Below are 16,675 nucleotides of genomic sequence, written 5' to 3' on the forward strand. Positions count from 1 at the left end.
GATTAGAGGTTGTGATGAGGTCCTTTAGTATGGGTTGCAGCCCTTCATACTTCAGCACCTAGGAGTCGCTCAGCATCCTAAGAGGATCGCGAGGCTCAGTAAGGAAGACGTACTTAAAAAGGCAGAGTAATTGTTCAAGTCGACTTCCTTACCAGGTACTTATTAATTTTATGTTTGTTATTTTGAATAACTACTAAAATGAAATACGGAATACTTAGCTTCTAATGTTAACATGTATGCTGGTCTCCACCCACCCCCCTGGGTGTGAATCAGCTACATGATCAACGGGTAAGATTAATATTGAAAAATGTTATTTTCATTAGTAAAATAAATTTTTGAATATACTTACCCGTTGATCATGAATTAAAGGACCCACCCTTCCTCCCCAATAGAGACCCAGTGGACCGAGGAGAAAATTGGTTCTGTGTTGACAAGAAGTACTTGAGTACCTACTCGACAGATGGCGCTGTTGATGTACACCCCCACCTGTATAGCGATCGCTGGCGTATTCCGCCCGTAGGTTTTTTCTGTCGGGCAGCAGAGCTGCAGCTACATGATCAACGGGTAAGTATATTCAAAAATTTATTTTACTAATGAAAATAACATATTACTAGCCAAGCTACAACCCTAGTTGGAAAAGCAAGATGCTATAAGCCCAAGGGCTCCAGTAGGGAAAAATAGCCCAGTGAGGAAAGGAAATAAGGAGATAAATAAATGATGAGAATTAATTAACAATAAATCATTCTAAAAACAGTAACAACGTAAAAACTAAAGGGAAAAGTTATTGTTGTCAATTGTTTTCTGGTGGTTCCAATTATTACTTATGAAATGAGTAATAAAAGTCGCAATATTCTATGTAGGCTACAGTAGAGAGATTAGAGCCTTTCCATAAGATGCTTTATAGTCTGAAAAAGGGAATGAACAACAATGTTGTTTCTCTTTGTCTTGGGGACAATGAAAATCTTGTGGACACTCTAGACCTGATGCTAATCCATAAAAATAGTCGCTACAACAATTAATGCACTCAAAGTATTTGGTAACATCTCTTCTCTTGAAAAACCATAATGGCACAGAATTGTTTAAAAGAAAATTATCTCCTATTGGCACAAGCTGTTGTACATTATGCAATGTTAAAAAAAACAATTGAATTAACAAGTCTCAGGATATTGGTAGGAAAGTAGTCCAATCAGCCAACTTGCCTGCCGTAACTTTGATTGTTTTATTTTCCGCATTTTAAGGTTGATTATTTGGTTAGGATCAAGTACAGCAGTTTCTAAAAATACAAGTTGTAATGGTTTTTATCTATGAAACATGAACTTATTTAATTGCTATTCTAATTTTAAACATTGATGGTCCAATTGATTTTTTCCCAAAAATGCTTTGAATCCCAGCTGATTTATTTTATATCAATGGTCTTAATTTAGAATTTGTTTGAACTATTTATTCAGCAATATTATACAGTACAACATTTTAGAAAATTCCCAAATCTAAAGCACTTCTTATTTCAGGGTTTTAGGACCTACAAATATGGCAAATAAGCCTTATACTTCCGGTCACACGAGGGGACACAAACAAAAACGTGACCACGGATGGGAAGAGCAAGATAAATTCAAAGGCTATGACAACAACAGAGGAAATTTTAAGAGGCACAGGAATGACGATGGAGGTTTTGACAATTTCGACAGAAATGAAACTCGAGGAAATGGTTACATCAAGGTAAAGAAACCAAGACAGGCCCGGAAATATACGGTCAGCATAGCTGTTCCGGCGTCGATCCTCGACGAGACGAGCATAAAAGATGAACTTCGCACATATGTTGTTGGCCAGCTCGCAAGGGCAGCGGTCATCTATTCAGTGGATGAAATAGTAGTTTACGATGACGGTTATTCCTCTAAGAAAGACGGTGGACAAGAAAATGCCAACCAGGCGTCACTAGGTATGTATATTCAATTATGCTTCGTACTGTACTAGTGTATATGTGGTTAGTGATGGTAAGGCATCCAGACCATATGTTGATTATTATTATTATTATTGATATTATTATTATTAGCTAAGCTACAACCCTAGTTGGAAAAGCAAGATGCTATAAGCCCAAGGGCTCCAACAGGGAAATATAGCCCAGTGAGGAAAGGAAATAAGGAAATAAATAAGCAATATGAGAAATGGTTAACAATTGATAAAATATTTTAAAAACAGTAACATCAAAACAGATTTTTCAATATTAATCTTACCCGATAATCATGTAGCTGTCAACTCCGTTGCCCGACAGAATTCTACGGACGGGATACGCCAGCGATCGCTATACAAGAGGGGGGGTGTACTCACCAGCGCCACCTGTGGCCAGGTACTGCAGTACTTCTTGTTGACACCACCTCAATTTTTCCTCTGTCGTGCTTCCGGCAAGACCTACATGGATACGCTTATAATTTTGGAGTCTTTGTTCACGGTTTTGGTGAAGTATTGCTCTGAGATTTCAGCTTTCGCTATACAGGAAGCTTTTCCCTTAGCTTAGATAGCTTTTGGATTAATTTTGATTTATGGTATAACGATCTTTAGCTTTAATTTGGAATCCCCCTTGACTGTTCTCTGATTCAAGATGTCCGACCATTCTCAAGCTCCTCCCCAAAGACGATGTAGGACTTGTATTAGGCGGCTTCCGAAGGCCTCGGTTGATCCTCACACCGTTTGTTCCGACTGTAGGGGAAAATCCTGTCAGTTGGAAGATCGATGTGAGGAATGTGCCGGACTTTCGGAACTTGATTTTATTCGATTCCTCAAGTATACCACTAAGTTAGAGAGAGAGAGAGTTAGGAGGAGTTCGGCTCGCTCTTTACTTTATTCCTCCCCCCATGATCCTCAACCTTTTCCTCCCCCTGTAGTGGCTACCCCCGAACCTACTATTAGTGCTCAGCCTGATATGTCAGATGTTTTACGTGCCATTCAGGCTTTAGGTGATAAGGTGGAGTCGGTAGTGAGTGACCACAAGTTCCTTTTGGCAGACGTCAAGGAACTTAAAGTGAAAAGTGCAGTGGGAAGTGGTAGTGCCAGTGCTGTGCCTAGTGCTAGTGTCAGTGTCAGTGTTGCGCGTGAGGATACTTCTGTGCGTGCCAGTCGTCCTCCCAGTCCGGGACCTCTTGCAAGCTCCCAAGCCCAGGGGAGAAGCAATGTCGAAGGGCAAAAGGGTTCGGCAGGCCTTGATCGGCGCACAGTAGTATCCTCAGTGGTTGCGGGCGTATCTTATAGAGATCGTCACTTCCACTCTCAGACGATTGAGCCCTTAATATCCTCGTCTGCGGAAGATTTTTCGGGGAGAAAACGCTGGACTCAGGCCTCAAGACCTCTTAAGCGTAAAGTCCAGTCCGCGCGAGTCCAACAGCCAGGGTGTAGCCATTGGGCTAGCTCGGACTCGCCGCAGTCATCAGGTGACTGCACGCCTCCTAAGAGAGGTAAGGCGCTGCCTCAGCAGACCTCAACTTCTGTTAAAGCTATGCCTCAACAGACCTCAACTTCTGTTGATCCTAAGATGGCTATGCTGCAGACTATGCAGTCGCAGCTTGCGGTGTTGATGCGGGAGTTTCAGGCAGAGAAGGTTAATACACCTCCTCCTGCGAGCGCTCCTCCTCCTCTGCGCAGTCCAATCTGCCAGATGTATGAGGTTGAGGTTCCTCAAGCTACCTCCATGCGTGAGCTGCCGCGTTGGGAGTTGCCAGATACCAGCGCTGTGCAGCAGCCTCCACTTTCCTTGAGGCAGGAGCCTCTTACCACGCAGCAACCTCCTCAACAATGGGGGCAGGAGCCTTATGCTTTACAACCTCCTCTACCCTTGAGGCAGGAGTATCTTGCATTACAACCATCCTCGAGGCAGCAACCTTTTGAGGTACGACAACCTCTACCATCCTTGAGGCAGCCACCTCAACTCTCGCAGCAGCCACCTCCACTTTCCTCGAGGCGAGCACCTCAACTCTCGAGGCAAGCACCTCAAGAACCTCAACTCGTGAGACAAGAGCCTCTCTCTGCGCAGCCACCTCAACCCTTGAAGCAAGCGCAACTCTTGAGGCAGGAACCTCATGCTATGAGTCAGCCACCTCAACGCATGCATCTGCCACTTTCTCCTCAGCTTGAGCCTCTTCCCAGTCAACTTGAACCGCAGTCTATGCAGCATGAGCCTCATGCTTTACTACAGTCGCCTCTCACCACGCTTGCTCCTCAGACCTCCGCAGAACCTCCTTCATCCCAGCCTCATGACTTTGTCATTACCAGCCCTCATCCTCTTCAACAGAGACTTGAGGATGAATCCGCAAGTGCGCATGCACCCGCTCTTCAGGATTCAGCCATTCAGCAGACCGCTTTAACTTTACCTCTCGCTTCTCAACCCTCAGGTGATGAGGTTTCTGAGGATGAAGCTGCTCACCTGGATGATCCTTCATCTGACGTGGAGGAACACAAGTCATTGCCACCCTCCATCGACTTTCGCAAGGTCCTGGCTCTGTTCAGAGAACTTTACCCGGATCACTTTGTTTCTGCTACCCCTCGCTCTCCTCCATCCGAGTTCTCTCTAGGCATGCAACCTGTTAAGTCTGCCTACACTAAGCTCGTCTTCGCTAGATCTTCAAAGAGAGCTTTGAGAATGTTAGGGGATTGGTTGCAGTCCAAGCAGCAACTGGGAAAGACGTCTTTTATGTTTCCACCTCCTAAGCTGACGTCTAAGGCGGGCGTCTGGTATGCCACAGGAGAGGAACCAGGCTTGGGGGTCCCTGCCTCTGCCCAGGCTGACTTCTCAAGTTTGGTTGACTCTCCACGAAGGTCGGCTATGAGACGCTCTAAGGTCTGCTGGACCTTTTCTGACCTGGACCACTTCTTGAAGGGAGTCTTTCGCGCCTTTGAAATTTTTAATTTTCTCGACTGGTGCCTGGGGGCCTTGAGCAAGAAGACTGCCCCATCTGACAAAGACTCGGCCATGCTGATCATGTCCTGTATGGATAAAGCAATTCGCGATGGTTCCGGCGAACTTGCCTCTATGTTTGTATCGGGAGTCCTCAAGAAAAGGGAACAACTTTGCTCCTTCCTTTCCACTGGTATCACCTCTTGCCAAAGGTCACAGTTACTTTTTGCTCCTCTTTCAAAGTTCCTGTTTCCTGAGGATCTTATCAAGGAATTGTCTGCGGCTCTTATTCAGAAGGACACGCATGATCTTGTGGCCTCTTCAGCACGGAAGGCTAAGGTTGCTCCTTCAGTTCCTAGAACTTACCGCACCCCAGTGGCTGATACTCCTGCTACTAGATTTATTCCGCCCTTTCGTGGCAGAGCCCCCAGCCGAGGAGGTACCCGCCCAGACGGTCACAGGGGCAGGTCCAAGAAAGGTATCAAGTCTTCGAAAGGCAAACATTGACTCTCCTCCTCTCCAGACAGCTGTAGGAGCCAGACTCAAGATCTTCTGGCAAGCTTGGGAAAGAAGAGGTGCAGACGCCCAGTCTGTCAAGTGGCTAAGGGAGGGTTACAAGATACCATTCTGCCGCAATCCCCCTCTGACCACTTCTCCCATCAACCTCTCTCCCAACTACAAGGAAAAGGACAAGAGGCTAGCGTTACATCAAGAGGTGTCGCTCCTGTTACAGAAAGAGGCAGTGGTGATAGTCCGGGATCATCAATCCCCGGGCTTCTACAACCGTCTCTTTCTGGTGGCCAAGAAGACAGGAGGTTGGAGACCGGTGCTGTACGTCAGTGCGCTCAATGCTTATGTCACCAAGCAGACGTTCACTATGGAGACGACGAAGTCGGTCCTAGCAGCGGTCAGGCAGGAGGACTGGATGGTCTCGTTGGATCTGAAAGACGCTTACTTTCACGTCCCCATTCATCCAGACTCCCAACCTTTTCTGAGATTCGTTTTTGGAAAGGTTGTGTACCAATTCCAAGCCCTGTGTTTTGGCCTAAGCACGGCACCTATGGTGTTTACGCGACTGATGAGGAATCTTGCGAAATTCCTCCACTTGGCGGACATCAGAGCCTCCCTTTATTTAGACGACTGGCTGTTAAGAGCCCCCACAAGTCGTCGCTGTCTGGAGAGTCTCAATTGGACTTTGGACTTGACCAAGGAACTGGGTCTTTTGGTCAACTTAGAAAAGTCCCAGCTTATTCCTTCCCAAACCATCGTTTACCTGGGAATGGAGATTCGGAGTCAAGCTTTTCGGGCTTTTCCGTCGGCCCCAAGAATCAACCAAGCCCTAGAGTGCATTCTGAGCATGCTGAAGAGGAACAGATGCTCGGTGAGACAGTGGATGAGTCTAACAGGGACCCTGTCATCGTTAGCCCTGTTCACCGAGTTAGGGAGACTCCACCTCCGCCCCCTTCAATTCCATCTAGCAGCTCACTGGGACAAGAATATGACGCTCGAAGCGGTCTCTATTCCTGTTACCAAAGAGATGAAGACTACTCTCATGTGGTGGAAGAGCAACATCCTTCTCAAGGAGGGTCTCTCGTTAGCTGTTCAGACCCCCAATCTTCATCTCTATTCGGACGCATCAGACTCGGGCTGGGGCGCGACCTTGGACGGACAGGAATGCTCGGGGACATGGAACAAGGAACAGGAAACGCTTCACATCAATTGCAAGGAGTTGTTGGCAGTACATCTGGCCTTAATGAACTTCAAGTCCCTCCTGCTAAACAAGGTGGTGGAGGTGAACTCCGACAACACCACAGCCTTGGCATACATCTCCAAGCAGGGAGGGACTCATTCGAGGAAGCTATACGAGATCGCAAGGGACCTCCTCATTTGGTCAAGAAGTCTAAACCTCAAGCTGGTAACGAGATTCATTCAGGGCAATATGAATGTCTCGGCAGATCGCCTCAGCAGGAAGGGTCAAGTCATCCCCACAGAATGGACCCTTCACAAGGACGTGTGCAACAGACTTTGGACCTTGTGGGGTCAGCCAACGATAGATCTGTTCGCCACCTCCATGACCAAGAGGCTCCCATTGTACTGTTCCCCAATTCCAGACCCGGCAGCAGTTCAAGTGGATGCTTTTCTGCTGGATTGGTCCCATCTCGATCTTTATGCATTCCCGCCGTTCAAGATCATCAACAGAGTTATTCAGAAGTTCGTCTCTCACGAAGGGACACGGCTGACGTTGGTTGCTCCCCTTTGGCCTGCAAGAGAATGGTTCACAGAGGTACTGCAATGGCTGGTCGACGTTCCCAGGACTCTCCCTCTAAGAGTGGACCTTCTACGTCAACCTCACGTAAAGAAGGTACACCCAAGCCTCCACGCTCTTCGTCTGACTGCCTTCAGACTATCGAAAGACTCTCTAGAGCTAGAGGCTTTTCGAAGGAGGCAGCCAGAGCGATTGCCAGAGCAAGGAGGATTTCCACTCGTAGAGTCTATCAATCCAAGTGGGAAGTCTTCCGAAGCTGGTGCAGAGCCAATGCAGTTTCCTCTACCAATACCTCTGTAACCCAAGTTGCTGACTTCCTGTTGCATCTTAGGAATGTTAGATCTCTTTCGGCTCCTACGATCAAAGGGTACAGAAGTATGTTGGCATCAGTTTTCCGCCACAGAGGCTTGGATCTTTCCTCCAACAAGGATCTACAGGACATCCTTAAGTCTTTCGAGACCTCTAAAGAACGTCGCTTGTCCACTCCAGGCTGGAATCTAGACGTAGTCTTAAGGTTCCTGATGTCTCCTAGATTTGAACCTCTCCAGTCAGCCTCTTTCAAAGACCTTACTCTCAAAACTCTTTTCCTCGTCTGCCTTGCAACAGCCAAAAGAGTTAGTGAGGTTCACGCCTTCAGCAGGAACATAGGATTCACATCCGAAACAGCAACATGTTCCTTACAGCTCGGGTTTTTGGCAAAAAATGAACTTCCTTCACGTCCTTGGCCTAGATCGTTCGAAATTCCTAGCCTCTCCAACATGGTGGGTAACGAGCTAGAGAGAGTTCTTTGCCCTGTCAGAGCTCTAAAGTATTATCTTAAAGGGTCAAAACCTATACGAGGACAATCAGAAGCCTTATGGTGTGCCATCAAGAAACCTTCGATGCCTATGTCCAAAAACGCAGTTTCGTATTACATAAGGCTTCTGATTAGAGAAGCTCATTCTCACATGAAGGATGAAGACCTTGCTTTGCTGAAGGTAAGGACCCACGAAGTGAGAGCTGTAGCTACTTCGATGGCCTTCAAACAGAACCGTTCTCTGCAGAGTATTATGGATGCAACCTATTGGAGGAGCAAGTCAGTGTTTGCATCATTTTATCTCAAAGATGTCCAGTCTCTTTACGAGAACTGCTACACCCTGGGACCATTCGTAGCAGCGAGTGCAGTAGTAGGTGAGGGCTCAGCCACTACATTCCCTTAATCCCATAACCTTTTTTAACCTTTCTCTTGAATGCTTTTATTGTTGTTTTTGGGTTGTTACGGTAGGCTAAGAAGCCTTCCGCATCCTAGTTGATTTGGCGGGTGGTCAATTCGTTCTTGAGAAGCGCCTAGGTTAGAGGTTGTGTAGAGGTCCTTTAGTATGGGTTGCAGCCCTTTATACTTCAGCACCTTAGAGTTGTTTCAGCCTCCTAAGAGGAACGCTGCGCTCAGTAAGGAAGACGAACTTATTAAAGGCAGAGTAATTGTTCAAGTCGACTTCCTTACCAGGTACTTATAATTTCATTGTTATTTTGAATAACTGATAATATGAAATACGGGATACTTAGCTTCTTGATATACATGTACACTGGTTTTCACCCACCTCCCTGGGTGTGAATCAGCTACATGATTATCGGGTAAGATTAATATTGAAAAATGTTATTTTCATTAGTAAAATAAATTTTTGAATATACTTACCCGATAATCATGATTTAATTGACCCACCCTTCCTCCCCATAGAGAACCAGTGGACCGAGGAAAAATTGAGGTGGTGTCAACAAGAAGTACTGCAGTACCTGGCCACAGGTGGCGCTGGTGAGTACACCCCCCCTCTTGTATAGCGATCGCTGGCGTATCCCGTCCGTAGAATTCTGTCGGGCAACGGAGTTGACAGCTACATGATTATCGGGTAAGTATATTCAAAAATTTATTTTACTAATGAAAATAACATATTTCATATATAAACTATAAAAAGACTCATGTCAGCCCATTCAACCTAAAAACATTTGCTGCAACTTTGAACTTTTGAAGTTCTACTGATTCAACTACCTGATTAGGAGATCACTCCACAGCTTGGTCACCCATCCATCCATATACCAAGGCACTTCCCCCAATTTTGGGGGTAGCCGACACCAACAATGAAATAAAACAAAAAGGGGACCTCTACTCTCTATGTTCCTTCAGCCTAATCAGGGACTCAACCGAGTTCAGCTGGTACTGCTAGGGTGCCACAGCCCAACCTCCCACATTTCCACCACAGATGAAGCTTCATAATGCTGACTCCCCTACTGCTGCTACCTCCGCGGTCATCTAAGGCACCGGAGGAAGCAGCAGGGCCTACTGGAACTGCGTCACAATCGCTCGCCATTCATTCCTATTTCTAGCACGCTCTCTTGCCTCTCTCACATCTATCCTCCTATCACCCAGAGCTTTCTTACACCATCCATCCACCCAAACCTTGGCCTTCCTCTTGTACTTCTCCCATCAACTCTTGCATTCATCACCTTCTTTAGCAGACAACCATTTTCCATTCTCTCAACATGGCCAAACCACCTCAACACATTCATATCCACTCTAGCCGCTAACTCATTTCTTACACCCGTTCTCTCCCTCACCACTTCGTTCCCAACCCTATCTACTCGAGATACACCAGCCATACTCCTTAGACACTTCATCTCAAACACATTCAATTTCTGTCTCTCCATCACTTTCATTCCCCACAACTCCGATTCATACATCACAGTTGGTACAATCACTTTCTCATATAGAACTCTCTTTACATTCATGCCCAACCCTCTATTTTTTACTTATCCCTTAACTGCCCCCAACACTTTGCAACCTTCATTCACTCTCTGACGTACATCTGCTTCCACTCCACCATTTGCTGCAACAATAGACCCCAAGTACTTAAACTGATCCACCTCCTCAAGTAACTCTCCATTCAACATGACATTCAACCTTGCACCACCTTCCCTTCTCGTACATCTCATAACCTTACTTTTACCCACATTTACTCTCAACTTCCGTCTCTCACACACCCTTCCAAATTCTGTCACTAATCGGTCAAGCTTCTCTTCTGTGTCTGCAACCAGTACAGTATCATCTGCAAACAACAACTGATTTACCTCCCATTCATAGTCATTCTCGTCTACCAGTTTTAATCCTCGTCCAAGCACTCGAGCATTCACCTCTCTCACCACTCCATCAACATACAAGTTAAACAACCACGGCGACATCACACATCCCTGTCTCAGCCCCACTCTCACCGGAAACCAATCACTCACTTCATTTCGTATTCTAACACATGCTTTACTACCTTTGTAGAAACTTTTCACTGCTTGCAACAACCTTCCACCAACTCCATATAACCTCATCACATTCCACATTGCTTCCCTATCAACTCTATCAAATGCTTTCTCCAGATCCATAAATGCAACATACACCTCCTTACCTTTTGCTAAATATTTCTCGCATATCTGCCTAACTGTAAAAATCTGATTCATACAACCCCTACCTCTTCTAAAACCACCCTGTACTTCCAAGATTGCATTCTCTGTTTTATCCTTAATCCTATTAATCAATACTCTACCATACACTTTTCCAACTACACTCAACAAACTAATACCTCTTGAATTACAACACTCATGCACATCTCCCTTACCCTTATATAGTGGTACAATACATGCACAAACCCAATCTACTGGTACCATTGACAACACAAAACACATATTAAACAATCTCACCAACCATTCAAGTACAGTCACACCCCCTTCCTTCAACATCTCAGCTTTCACACCATCCATACCAGATGCTTTTCCTACTCTCGTTTCATCTAGTGCTCTCCTCACTTCATCTATTGTAATCTCTCTCTCATTCTCATCTCCCATCACTGGCACCTCAACACCTGGAACAGCAATTATATCTGCTTCCCTATTATCCTCAACATTCAGCAAACTTTCAAAATATTCCGCCCACCTTTTCCTTGCCTCCTCTCCTTTTAACAACCTTCCATTTCCATCTTTCACTGTCTCTTCAATTCTTGCGCCAGCCTTCCTTACTCTCTTCACTTCTTTCCAAAACTTCTTCTTATTCTCTTCATATGACTGACCCAATCCCTGACCCCACCTCAGGTCAGCTGCCCTCTTTGCCTCACGTACCTTGCGCTTTACTTCCACATTTTTCTCTCTATATTTTTCATACTTCTCTATACTATTACTCTGCAGCCATTCTTCAAAAGCCCTCTTTTTCTCTTCCACTTTTACCTTCACTCCTTCATTCCACCATTCACTGCCCTTCCTCATGCTGCCTCCAACAACCTTCTTGCCACATACATCACTTGCAATCCCAACAGCTGGAATAAAATTTCTAGAAAACTGTGTGGTATTGAGCCTCATGATGGAGAAGGCCTGGCTATTAGATTATTTTATAGATAGGTGTATCTAAGCTGGAAATATAAGAGTTTGGTTATGTTCCAAGAACTTGAGTAGTGCTAAGTAGGCAAACAGTCATGAAAATCATTTGTTCCGTAACTGGAATACAAACCACGCTATTTAAAGTCTACGCCGAAAGGACGAGCCATTAAAATTTAACAAGGGTTTACTACCCCACCGCTAGTTAGCAGGGGGTAGGGAGGGTAGTTACCTACCCTCCCCCCTCACACACCTGTGTTTAAGCTCACTTTGCTTACGGCTCGGGTGCTAGTCAGACGTGTCCGCTGTCACCCTCTCCTACACGACAGCCATTAATCATTGCTTTTGCTTTTTCTTTTCTAGAGTGTTGTGAAGTTGGCCTCTACAATGCGGAAGTGCCCTGTGTTACCTGACCACCCTTGTGGGACCTTCATGTCTTCAATCGACACGGATCCACACACATTATGCCCTTATTGTAGGGGTCAACGGAGTGAGAGTGATAACGTATGTATTGAATGTAGGGAGTGGCCTACCTCCCAGTGGGAGAGGTTTTCCCGGCGCCGGAAGAAGTCCAAACGAGATATTTCTCCTTCAAAGGTTTCTTTGAAGAAGGAAAATCCTAAGGACTCTTCTTCCGTAGCCCAAACCCCCTCCAAAGCTCCCATTCGGTCGGCTTCTCGTGAGAGGCCGTCGAGTGGTAGCGTAGGCCGTACTGTTGTTGACCGATCTTGGGGTTTGGGAGAGGGAGTTGCCTCCCATAGCAAGGCAGCTCCTCCCCCTCCCCTGAGGGAAGATTTAATTATTTCTCCTGATGTTAATAATGATGATCTTTTGCAGCTTTGGGCTTCCTTGGGGCTTAAGGGTTCACCCTCCAAGGAAGCCCTGTTTGACATGATCAGGTTGGGTGCAGCTGTCAAACAGTCACCGGCGGTAGCAGAGGTTGACCCTCTGTCTATTGTCAAGGCTGTTGTGGCAGAGGCTTCCAATGAGAGTGTTCAAACCTCTGCTCCTGTTGTAGCTGAAGGCTAAGCTCCCCCCTCCGAACATCCTTCGAGGGAGGAACTAAGTCCAATGGTCTCTCCTGCGGGTAATCCCCCCCCCCCCCCCCCCCCCCCGGGAGTTCACTGACAGAGACTCCTCTTCGGAGGACTTCCGATGGTTTGCCGCTCCCAGAGGACGTATCCGACGTAAGGCTCGCCTTCCTCTTCGTCGCCGAGGTCTTCCTTCTCATCACAAGGGTGTTAGAAGGCGCCTCTTCGGATCTTCATCCTCCCAGTCCCCTGCAGAGGAACCTCGTCCTTCAGCTACTGTTCCTGCTACTTCCTTGGACCTGGACCTTTCCGCAGATCGTTCGCGATCTCCTACGCCTGCCAGACCTGCTGACCTGCCCTCACCTTTCCTGGCTGCTGATGCGCTGTGGGCGCCCACCCATCCCGTTTTCCAACGGGCACCGGTCCCTCCGGGGCAAAAGGGGCTTTCACACATTGTGTGCAAGTCCCTTAAGCACCAGGTTTCCCCTGAGCGCCAGGTTTCCCCTGTGCGCCAATGTTCGCCTGTGGGCCAGTGCCCTCCGGTTGCAGTCTCATCTCGCCAGCACTCTCCTGCACGCCCACGATCTCCTGTTCGTCCTGCAGTTCCAGAGACTACGCGCGCACGATCTCCTGCTCGCCAACGGACCTCTGCGCGCCCTCGGCCTGATGCACGCCATGGACGCCCTCGGTCTCCTGCTCGTCAGCGCTCTCTTGCTCGTCAGCGATCTCCTGTGCGCCAGCGCTCTCCTGCTCGCCAGCGCTCTCCTGCTCGCCAGCACTCTCCTGCTCGCCAGCGCTCTCCTACTCGCCAACGCTTGCCTGCTCGCCCTCGATCTTCGGATCAGGGCTCCAAAGGGAAATCTTCTTCCTCTCCTGCTTGCCAACGCTCTCCTCCACGATCGCCGACGGGCCATCAGACCTCGCCTGCTCGCCATCCCTTGCCTACGCGCCATCGCGCGCCCACGCGCCCACTGCCAGAACTTCTGTGCCTGATGAGCGCCCTCCTGCGCGCCCGCGCGCTAGGGATATTCCCCCTGCACGCACGCGCCCTACGGCTTCGCCCTTACGGGCCCTTCAGGATCCTGTGGCTGCACTCCGTCCGAGGTCTCCAGAACGCGCACCAACACGCCAACGCGCCCCTTCACCTACGCGCCCACGAGCTCCTTCTCCTGCGCGCCATCGTTCGCCCACGCGCCAACGCGACCTCTCCTATGCGCCAATGGTCGCCTGCGCGCCAACGCGCACTCCCTCCTCCAGAGGGCTTTAAAATCAAAGCCCTATAAGCCTCCAGCACCTTAACAACCTCGCCCTGCAAAGACGACAAAGCCGGCAGTAGCAGCAAAGGCAGTGGTGTCAAAACAGCCCTTTCCCATCAAGGACAGGAAAGGCAAGAAGTCCTCTAGGGGAGGCAAAAATCCTAGGGGGAGTGGCCGAGGCCACAAACGCTAAGATTGGCAGTCCCCCCGCATATCCACTAGTGGGGGGATGCCTCCTAAGTTGCACGGACAGGTGGCAGCAACTCAGGGCCGATTCCTGGACGATCTCCGTGATCACCCAAGGATATCGCGTCCCGTTCATAACATCTCTACCTCCCCTGACAGCGAATCCAGTGTCGTTGAGCTCTCCTGCCATGGGATCGGCAAGAGGGCAAGCCCTTTGGGCAGAAGTCGAGACCATGTTGAAGAAGGACGCTCTCCAAGAGGTCGTCGACGGGTTTCCAGGCTTCTACAATCGTCTCTTTCTTGTAAAGAAGGCGTCTGGAGGCTGGAGACCAGTCATCGACCTCTCAGCTCTGAACAGGTTTGTCAAGCAGACCCCGTTCAGCATGGAGACGGCAAACACGGTCAGACTCGCAGTGAGACCGCGAGACTTCATGTGTACACTGGACCTGAAGGACGCGTACTTCCAGATCCCAATCCATCCGTCTTCAAGGAAGTACCTAAGATTCAGCCTAGGCAACAAGATCTACCAGTTCAAGGTGCTGTGTATCGGTCTCTCAACAGCACCTCAGGTTTTCACCAGTGTTCACCCTGATATCTTCGTGGGCACACAAGATCGGCATCCGTCTCCTCCGTTATCTGGACGACTGGCTGATCTTAGCAGACTCGGAGTCAAGCCTTCTTCGACACCGAGACAAACTTCTGGGGATTTGCCAAGATCTAGGGATCATGGTAAATCTCGAGAAGTCTTCTCTGCTTCCTACCCAAATACTGGTATATCTAGGCATAATATGGGACACCTATCTCCACAAAGCCTTCCCATCAGACGACAGGATAGCAAGGCTGAGGAAAGTCGCAAGTCCTTTCCTCAGACGAGACGAACTCCCAGCCCAATCGTGGTTACGTCTCCTCGGCCATCTCCCATCCTTGGTACGTCTAGTTCCCAACGGTCATCTCAGAATGAGATCCCTGCAATGGCGACTCAAGTCCCAGTTGAGTCAAGGACACGATTCCCCGGACGTCTTGATCCCTATGGGTCTCGCGGAACGGACGGACCTTCAGTGGTGGGTGGCAAACGAGAACCTACGAAAGGGAGTGGATCTTCTCGTCCACCCCCCGGATTTTATGCTGTTTTCGGACGCCTCAAAGAAAGGGTGGGGGCCCCATGTTCTGAACCACAGGACCTGAGGCCTATGGTCAGAATCAGAAAAGTGCCTCCATATAAATCTGCTAGAAATGAAGGTCGTTTTTCTGGCCCTTCAACAGTTCCAACAGCACCTGGCAGGTCACTCTGTGGTGGTGATGAGCGACAACACCACAGTAGTGGCTTACATCAACAAGCAGGGAGGTACCTTTTCAGAACAGCTATCCCATCTTGCAGTAGAGATACTGAGATGGACCGAAGTCCTCTCGATTCCACTTTTGGCTCACTTCATTCTGGGCAAAAGGAATGTGCTCGCCGACAGTCTGAGCAGAGCGTCTGCAAAGACGACAAAGCCGGCAGTAGCAGCAAAGGCAGTGGTGTCAAAACAGCCCTTTCCCATCAAGGACAGGAAAGGCAAGAAGTCCTCCAGGGGAGGCAAAAATCCTAGGGGGAGTGGCCGAGGCCACAAACGCTAAGATTGGCAGTCCCCCCGCATGTCCACTAGTGGGGGGATGCCTCCAAAGTTGCACGGACAGGTGGCAGCAACTCAGGGCTGATTCCTGGACGATCTCCGTGATCACCCAAGGATATCGCGTCCCGTTCATAACATCTCTACCTCCCCTGACAGCGAATCCAGTGTCGTTGAGCTCTCCTGCCATGGGATCGGCAAGAGGGCAAGCCCTTTGGGCAGAAGTCGAGACCATGTTGAAGAAGGACGCTCTCCAAGAGGTCGTCGACGGGTTTCCAGGCTTCTACAATCGACTCTTTCTTGTAAAGAAGGCGTCTGGAGGCTGGAGACCAGTCATCGACCTCTCAGCTCTGAACAGGTTTGTCAAGCAGACCCCGTTCAGCATGGAGACGGCAAACACGGTCAGACTCGCAGTGAGACCGCGAGACTTCATGTGTACACTGGACCTGAAGGACGCGTACTTCCAGATCCCAATCCATCCGTCTTCAAGGAAGTACCTAAGATTCAGCCTAGGCAACAAGATCTACCAGTTCAAGGTGCTGTGTATCGGTCTCTCAACAGCACCTCAGGTTTTCACCAGTGTTCACCCTGATATCTTCGTGGGCACACAAGATCGGCATCCGTCTCCTCCGTTATCTGGACGACTGGCTGATCTTAGCAGACTCGGAGTCAAGCCTTCTTCGACACCGAGACAAACTTCTGGGGATTTGCCAAGATCTAGGGATCATGGTAAATCTCGAGAAGTCTTCTCTGCTTCCTACCCAAATACTGGTATATCTAGGCATAATATGGGACACCTATCTCCACAAAGCCTTCCCATCAGACGACAGGATAGCAAGGCTGAGGAAAGTCGCAAGTCCTTTCCTCAGACTAGACGAACTCCCAACCCAATCGTGGTTACGTCTCCTCGGCCATCTCTCATCCTTGGTACGTCTAGTTCCCAACGGTCATCTCAGAATGAGATCCCTGCAATGGCTCAGCCTTAAGTCTAGCCTTCAAGCTCAAAGGAGTGGACATTTCTTCTTCGCTAGAACTTTCCCTACTCATATGTAGTTATG

General features: G+C 48.4%; 1 protein-coding gene across 1 annotated transcript in view; it reads left to right on the forward strand.

The window, feature by feature from the left end:
* The window catches only part of LOC137620494 (putative methyltransferase C9orf114), a 67,263-nt gene that overhangs the window by 20,587 nt on the left and 30,001 nt on the right, over positions 1-16,675 (forward strand). The window contains exon 2 of the mRNA XM_068350663.1: positions 1,509-1,936. Coding sequence (XP_068206764.1) covers positions 1,528-1,936 — 409 coding nt within the window. The 5' untranslated portion in view covers positions 1,509-1,527. The remainder of the gene's footprint in view (positions 1-1,508; positions 1,937-16,675) is intronic.

The sequence above is a fragment of the Palaemon carinicauda genome, chromosome 27 (assembly GCF_036898095.1).
Source record: "Palaemon carinicauda isolate YSFRI2023 chromosome 27, ASM3689809v2, whole genome shotgun sequence".
In the NCBI taxonomy this organism is placed as follows: domain Eukaryota; kingdom Metazoa; phylum Arthropoda; class Malacostraca; order Decapoda; family Palaemonidae; genus Palaemon; species Palaemon carinicauda.